Raw genomic sequence first — 7,795 nt, 5'->3', positions numbered from 1 at the left:
ATTGTCATCAATGAATATTGTCCATCTTAGTCCACTATAATACCACCTATCTATTAATATTCACTAGGTACTGATTTTTATAAACGTTATGCTAATCATATTTTACGGCCATCCTAATCTTGGTTAACTTAAAAAAGGATGCCGGTTGCTTACCTAAACCCGTGCATATAGTATTATTATTACAAAATTATTTGCCTACCTTCTAGTAACATGTAAGGGCAACGCCAACCCTTCCACCATTTTCCACCAAATTTCACCATTTTTCACCAAAAATACCACTCCAACCCGACACTATTCACATGAACCATTTTGCACCAAATGTGATAAAAATCCATTTTGCCCTTTTTTCATATATGACCAAGTTGATATGAAGGGCATTTGTGTCATTTTACATCATACATAAATTTTAATTCATACTTAAGGAGTTAATTATTATTATTGTTGATGATCATCATTTGTAATAAATTTTAACCGCGTAATCAATAATAATAGGTGAACGAATTAAAATAAAATTACTCAAAAAGTTTTAAAATGCAAACGTACATGATTAACGCTGAAGACGAAAATCAACGTTTTCAACAATTCCTTGCTCATTATAAACAAATCAAGGATAAAGATACTCACATTGCACTTTAAAATGCATTAATTGAACATTTGTGGGATGAATATATGAATTCTGATAATTAAATTATGACACTAGGTCGACTTTGCCGTACCATAATTTCGAGATTCAAAATGTACCACGTTGTTTTCAATAACATGATTTCATATTTTCTTAGTTGTGGTATTTTTATTAATTGTACTACATTTTTAAAATATATTAAATAATTTCATATTTTCGTAAACGAAACATAATTATGTATGTAGTAATTTATGTAGTAGTAAATCGAATAAATAAATATTTTTTTAGCTATATAAATTGTTAAAAATAAAAAAAAATGAAGAAAAAGTCTAAACACTAATCATTTGATGCAACTTTTAATATAACGGGTTGAAAATAATTTTTAATTTAATGCAAAATGGTACAAATTTTGATGTAGGGTTGGAGATGACCTTACATCCATCTTATAAATATACCCCGGTAAACGCCCCCAGGGCATATCTTCCAGTGGCAAAGGGGAGGGCGGATAGAGCTCAGCGCGGCAGTGTGCAGAGTTCGATTCCCTGTAAGGTGGAATTGACTTTGTTGCAAGCGAGAGTTACCATATAAGTTAATAGCCTTGGCCTATCCATGTGCTCTCCACCCTGACTCCTGGGAGGCACATCCTGCGATTTACCTCCTCCACGATGGCCCAGGACAGAATCGGTGGAGGCCCTTAAGGTTGGGGTTCAACCTTTATAAATATACCCCGGTAATGTACCCTCGTTGGATAGTACAAATTTCTATGAAACAGGTTCATTTAGTACTTTTTAGTTAGGACCCAAATGTAGTACAATTACTACTCCAAAACCTGTGATTTTCAACGACGTAACTATTAACTAATTTTGTACAATCACTACCGTTTAGTACAATTAATACAACCTAAACTCAAGAATTTCATCAGATTTTGAATACTTTAATTAAGCAATAATACAATGGTCATTTAAATGATTTTGATAGATAGAGACGGGTTGTTAACTCTGCTCATTTTTTAAAGATTTATTACTCGAACACTAATCAAAGTTAGCTAGTTTGTCGCACTCAAAGCCCGTTATCACAATACTCTATATATTCAAGGGTTCCCTCCATTTTCAATCTATAAAGTTCATACCATTCCATTTTTGTCATACCTAAACTATATTCATCAATGTGTGTGGTAAATAACTGTTTCCTTTCTATATACGATGATCTATGCAAGAAAAAAGATTGTCATTTTACTCACGTCAAGCATTTATTGTTTTGGGTTTCTTTCCTTCCAGGAAGACGATACAAAGAAAGCAGCACCCGATCGCGGAGGCAAGAAAGAAGATGGCCTCATCACCGCCGTATTGAAGCTCGACTTGCATTGTGAAGGCTGTGCCAAGAAAGTCAGCCGCTCCGTTCACCATTTTGAAGGTACTTCAACATGTATATATGTTTAGTTTTGTAGGAGATTGAACCTGTAACACAAACAAACAGAGGAAAAAATATTTCAACCCCTCAGTGTGCAGAATTAAAATGGCAATAATAATAACAATACTCGGCTCCAATAACTCACACACACTGAAAGAAATTTAACAATTGAACACAAATATTTGTTGATGGGAAGACCTTTCAGTGTGAAAGGAAAAAACCTCGGGGCCTATTCCAGTAAAAGCCTTCCACTAATTTTTTGATTTTGTACCACGTACCTAATTTTTTATAGTTGTCAATATACTTTCCTTGGATCGTCGTTCAGCCGTTAAAATTTTAAACGAAATTTATCATTAGGTTTCAACAATTCAAAAAATTAAATGATATCATTCTTCTGTGTTGTATGTACAGGTGTTGAGAATGTTAAGGCAGACAGTGGCAACAACAAATTGACCGTGACAGGGAAAATGGACCCTTTTTGGCTCCGAGAGAGAGTTGAATGCAAAACTAAGAAAAAGGTGGAGCTCATCTCACCTCAGCCCAAAAAGGAAAACCGAGGCGGAAGAGATGGCAGCACTGATGACAAGAAATCGGATGAAAAATCGGAAAAGAAAACTCAGGAGAAAAAGGGCGACGATAAAACATTCAAAGAGGTATTGAAATTTTTTAATCACTGAATACTACTTGGCTTACATTATTTGTTTTTAGTAATTATGGTTCTTCTTCTTCTTCTTCTTCTTCTTTATTGTTTAGCCTACAGATAGTACAGTAATGATGAAGACTAAACTCCACTGTAATGGATGCGCCCATAAAATAAAACGAAATATAGTAAAAAATGTTGATGGTGAGTTTGTTTTATGTTTTATGCAACTATTAATATTACATTTTTTTTTTATTAAATTGTATAAAAGTTGAATTAAACTTTGTTCTCATAGGGGTGAATTCAGTAACGACGGATTTGGAGAAGGATTTGGTCACAGTACATGGAAAAATGAACGTGAAAGAGCTCACAGCTTATTTAAAAGAAAAATTAAAGAGGGACATAGAGATTGTTACTTCAAAGAAAGATGACGGCGAAGGAAAGAAGGGAAAAGAAGGTGGCGGTGGAGATCAGGAAGAGAAACAAGGTGACTATGGCAAAGAAGGTGCCGGCGAAGCTGAAGAAAGTAAAAGAGCGGAGAAAAGAGTAGCTGTTAACAAAATGGAATTTCAAGGGTACAATCCACGGGTACACTATGCCTTACCAGTATACAACCAAAGCTATGCAAATCAAGACTATGGTGTGACAATGTATGACCAACGTTACACTAATACTATATATCGACCCTTGCCACCTCCACCACCCACCTACGGCCAAAGTTACACCAATTCTATACATCGACCCTTGCCGCCTCCACCACCCACCTACGGCCAAAATTACACTAATTCTATACATCGACCCTTGCCGCCTCTACCACCACCCACCTATCTTAATGTAAATGATGAAATGTCTAGTGATGAAAATCCCAATGCTTGCTTTGTCATGTGATCAATGAGGAGAATAGTTATCAAATTGTACTAGACAAGAAAGAAATGTACAAGGATATATACAACAAATATATATGTATATGATGATAGAATTTGTCTTAGGTTATTAGATTTAGTTGCATGTTTAAGCGGGTAACATATTTTTTTTAACATCAATTTTCATGTCGTGTTTTGAAAAGCCAAGAAACCACAAAATTAAATTCAATTAAATAAAAACTTGTAGAAAATAAAGGTCGAACATAAGATATATTTTGGCCATAGCCACATAGGTTCGGCGATTGTTTCTAACGCGTAATCCCCCTATTGAGCATCTGTTAAAGTGAATATCACTCAATTGTACTATAAAGCCTCAAAATGTTACAATGTTTAACCAACAAAAAGAGAAGGTCTATCTATCTCTTCAAACTAAAACTGTAAATCTATGAAGAATCATTCAAGAATTTTCAAGTAAGCCTTTTGAAATTACAACTATAAGAACCCTCTCGTTCTGATAAATTTCACTCACAATATTACAAGAATCAGAAGTTGACAATACATATCTCAACTCTCGAATAAGACACTAAAGAGAGAAGAATAATCAAATCAAAACCCTAGCCACAAGAGTAAACTTTCTCTCTTAAAAGAACTCAAAAGGTCAGAACATTGTGCCAAGTGAAACGGCACCCAAAAATTAATACATTGGAATCGTCCAGAAGCCAAATTAACAGCCAAGATGAAGCTAGCTGTCAAGATCCAGTTAAACATCTCCACTAACAAAGTTGCACTTTCAAACATACAACTTTGGTATTAAACTTATAGGGAGCAAGCACATCACAGGTCCGATTCTCAACATGTTTGAACTTATAATATTGTTTAAATCAAGTCAACTTATATGGTTCCTTATAAACTGAAATACTAACATGTTTGAAAGGGCCGAGCTAAGTGCTTGCATGGATGATCGCGGGATTGACACAGCACACACATGAGGGTCAGGATTATTTTATTCATATGGGACCCATGCCAAGACATGCGAGGACGCGATCACTCGCAAAGTCATCCTCATGGATCATTTGGCTTACAAACATCTCTTTTTTACTTTTTAAAACCCGATGACCCTCGAGCCCATGGCTACCGAACTCAGGCCCATTCTCGAGCCTGGTAACTCGGCCTGATACTCTCCTACTGGCCTTTTCACCAAAAAAAAGGGGTCCAGGGAGGGCGTGGGCGTGGGGGGTAGATTACCGAAATTGCCATCGTCTCTTAATTTCTAAAACCCTGAATACGGAGGAGGCGATACTAATTCCCTCTTCTCTAGCTCCCATAGTGCTGCTCTGTATTTTAAACTTGGTTTTTTCTTCAACTGTAACGACAAAGGTAGCGTACAAATTTTTTTGGTGTTGGTTTATTATCTTGACATGTAGCCTTTCGTTCCTTGTGTTTTTGCAGAAGAAGCATGTTATATTGTTTTCCTTTTTAAAATAACTTCTGTTTAGTTTTGGTTTTTGTTCTCAGAAATTGTGTTTATGTGAAGGGTATTCCTTTTAGTGCGATTTACTGAATTCATTATTCATGTAAATATTTATTTATTTATTTTTTATTATTTTTTATTATTATTATTTTTTTCACTGGAGGGTATATTTGTTTCATGAACCTATTTGATTATAAAAATAATCTGTTTTTCCGAATTTGTGTTTATGTTTTAAGCTTTAATGTTATTCTTGATGCTTTTTGTTTCTGAAAGGCTCGAGAATATAGCCCCTGTTTGACCTCTATTTTTGGGGGAAAATGTGTTTTGGAATAGTGATTTTTTTGGAAGAAAGTACTGTTAAAAAATAAAGAGAAGTTCTGAATTTATGTGTAAAGATATTTTTGAGAGAATGCGTGGTTGAAAATGATTTTTGAATAAAATGAAGTCCAAATAGGGACATAATATTGTGATAATAGCTTTGATCCTGAAAAGTAACAAATGAGTAAGTTGTTTGTGTCTTCGTTACAAGCATATGCTTCATCTTGGTATTTCTTTTTTTGGCCTAGTGTGAACTAGTTTTTCAGTTAAAAGAGCAAATGCAAATTTCTGGGCTGCAAACATGTCAGAACCCTTTGCATTTTTTTGCATTCTTATTTGGAATGTCATTACATGACAAATTACAGTATATTAACTCTTGAAGAATATTAATCCACATGAAATATTACAATTTGAAAGTTATTCTATCTTGCATATAAATATTTCAATGGATTAGACTGTCCAAAAAAGAAATGTGACAGTTTGACAAGATCTGTTGCAAATATAGCAGATAAAGATGGAGCAATCACAATATGAAATCGATTTGGGAAACCTCACGGCCTTTGATCTGCATCATCAATTCCCTTCTCCTTCGTCTTCCAGGTTTTTGTTCTTGCTTCTTCTCTATTCATTTTCTTAAATTCCTCATATTATCTATATAAGAACAGGTTTCAAACTCCTCAAAATCTGAAGAACTTTTGCTGTATGTGCAATTATATCTGGAATGAGTAAAGATTTGGATTGTACATCATGCCACAACTTTTCTATTATTCAGTTACACTTTTGAGCTTAATAATGATTGCAGCCAGAACATCGCTACTACAAAGGGCTTTTTGGCTTGCTCAAAAATAACAATGGTCTAAAATTCTTGTTATATTAATAATAATTTTACTCTAAGATATTACATAAAGCATTTTAGTGTTTTTGATTCTGGGAGAGCTGAATTTCTTCGTCTTAAGCTTCTTTGGTTTGTGTGGATTTTGTTTATTTACTTTTCGTCACAAATAGGGAGGAGATAGTAAAGGAGGCTCTTGAACAGGGTACCAAATTGGTACAAGCAGTTGCGGATGCCCTCTTTAACTTACGTTCAACTGAAGATCCAGATGGTCCCATTGTCAAGTTGCCTGCACCTACAACAAGATTGCCAAGAGAGAAGCCGGTAGTCTCTATATTCTCATTTATTTATGTACTTGTAATAAGAACCGAAAAGTAAAGAAAGAGAATAAAACAAGAGAAGGAGAAACGAAGGAAATGAATTTCTTTTTTTCTATAATTCTCAAATATGGCCAACCCCAAATGTAATGGGAAGTTCATTGATATATCATTCTCATCATGCATCAAATTCCTGTTTCTTGTTTTGTTTGCTTGGGTGAATGATAACAGTGTTAGTAATCCAAACAAAAGGATTAACTAACTTCAAAGCTACCTATAATATCCGTTAATGTAGAATTAGTTTGCAATCGGTAAACAAGAATTGAATATCAAATTGAGTTCATTTATTCTGTAGATTAGGATCAAAAGACATCGGTTGTTATTTCATTATTAGATACTTCTTGTCACACGACTTAGATGCCCATTGTTAAATTTCTGAAAGATGTCTAAAGTTCACCTACCACTTAGAAAATATTTTTTACTGCTTACTTTCTAGTGATAAAAATTGAAACTTGATTTGCTCAGTAGGTGTAGCTTGGAGTGAGACTGTATTGAGGACAGGTTTAGGATAGAAAGCTACTGGATAGATAAGGAAGCAATAAATGCACAATCGAAGATGCAAGAATAGCCTTAGGATTTTATTTGAATATAAATAACTCAAACATAATGGGAAAATGAATAAAATAAACAAGCATTTAGCCGGAAAAGAAGGAAACTATGGGTCATTCGACTTGGAGGAATAATTTCTTCAATTATTTAATGGAAGGTATAGCATGGATCTTGGGGATATGCCAAACTCTATTAATGATAAAATTATGACATACGCTAGAAGAATTATGTCTCTGAAGGGCGGGAGGCTGTAAAAAGGATAAAGACGAGAAAAGAAATTGGTTCAGATAAAATTTCTATTGTGGCACAGAAGTCTCTGTATGATATGTATACTTTGTGTTTTATGAAATTAACTAATGAGATCTTAAATAGTTAAAATTGTCTAATGAATATAGAAAGAGTGTTAGTATTTGGCAGCATGAATATAAAATTGTTAAATGTTTGGATTTTTTATTAGTATCTTGTGCTTGAATTTCCTTCAAATTGCTGAATAAAATGGCCAATAGGAAGAGCAATAATTTTGTGATTGAATCATGCTTATAGATATCATAATTAGCATTATATAATGTAAAACTAAAGGGGAGAAAGCTTGGTAACCTTTCCCTTTTCAGTAGAGGAAACAGGATAAATTTATGCTAGCTGATGATTTAGGATGTTTGTTAATAGTAGCCATCTTCATGTTTGACCATCTCTTATGTGTTGCATGCTTTTTA

At 34.1% G+C, this 7,795-nt stretch overlaps 2 protein-coding genes across 3 annotated transcripts in view; both read left to right on the top strand.

Annotated features, from left to right (window-relative positions):
- Window positions 1-1,731: 1,731 nt before the first annotated feature.
- LOC111403118 (heavy metal-associated isoprenylated plant protein 3-like) lies at window positions 1,732-3,660 on the top strand. 2 transcript variants are annotated; one of them, XM_023031504.1, is made up of 5 exons: window positions 1,732-1,796; window positions 1,900-2,035; window positions 2,444-2,685; window positions 2,786-2,876; window positions 2,968-3,660. In XM_023031504.1, the coding sequence occupies exons 1-5, from the start codon at window positions 1,788-1,790 to the stop codon at window positions 3,558-3,560; spliced, it is 1,071 nt and encodes a 356-aa protein (XP_022887272.1). In that variant the 5' UTR covers window positions 1,732-1,787; the 3' UTR covers window positions 3,561-3,660. The 2 variants fall into 2 exon arrangements, with proteins under 2 accessions (XP_022887272.1, XP_022887273.1); XM_023031505.1 differs by having other exon boundaries at window positions 1,750-1,789.
- A 1,104-nt stretch (window positions 3,661-4,764) lies between these two features.
- The window catches only part of LOC111404367 (ribosome biogenesis regulatory protein homolog), a 6,153-nt gene continuing 3,122 nt past the window's right edge, over window positions 4,765-7,795 (top strand). Inside the window, exons 1-4 of the mRNA XM_023033183.1 lie at window positions 4,765-4,912; window positions 5,830-5,924; window positions 6,330-6,530; window positions 7,240-7,332. Of these exons, the coding sequence (XP_022888951.1) occupies window positions 5,839-5,924; window positions 6,330-6,530; window positions 7,240-7,332 (380 nt within the window). The 5' untranslated portion in view covers window positions 4,765-4,912; window positions 5,830-5,838. The remainder of the gene's footprint in view (window positions 4,913-5,829; window positions 5,925-6,329; window positions 6,531-7,239; window positions 7,333-7,795) is intronic.

The sequence above is a fragment of the Olea europaea genome, chromosome 11, assembly GCF_002742605.1.
Source record: "Olea europaea var. sylvestris chromosome 11, O_europaea_v1, whole genome shotgun sequence".
NCBI lineage: Eukaryota > Viridiplantae > Streptophyta > Magnoliopsida > Lamiales > Oleaceae > Olea > Olea europaea.
The sequence above is the reverse complement of the archived record's forward strand: the minus strand, read 5'-3'. Positions and strand labels throughout refer to the sequence as shown.

Excerpts from the sequence above, each read along its gene's own strand:
- LOC111403118 (XM_023031504.1), top strand. Across the intron at positions 2,036-2,443 it reads CTCCGTTCACCATTTTGAAG|GTGTTGAGAATGTTAAGGCA; the intron begins GTACTTCAACAT and ends TTGTATGTACAG. Across the intron at positions 2,686-2,785 it reads ACGATAAAACATTCAAAGAG|CCTACAGATAGTACAGTAAT; the intron begins GTATTGAAATTT and ends TTTATTGTTTAG.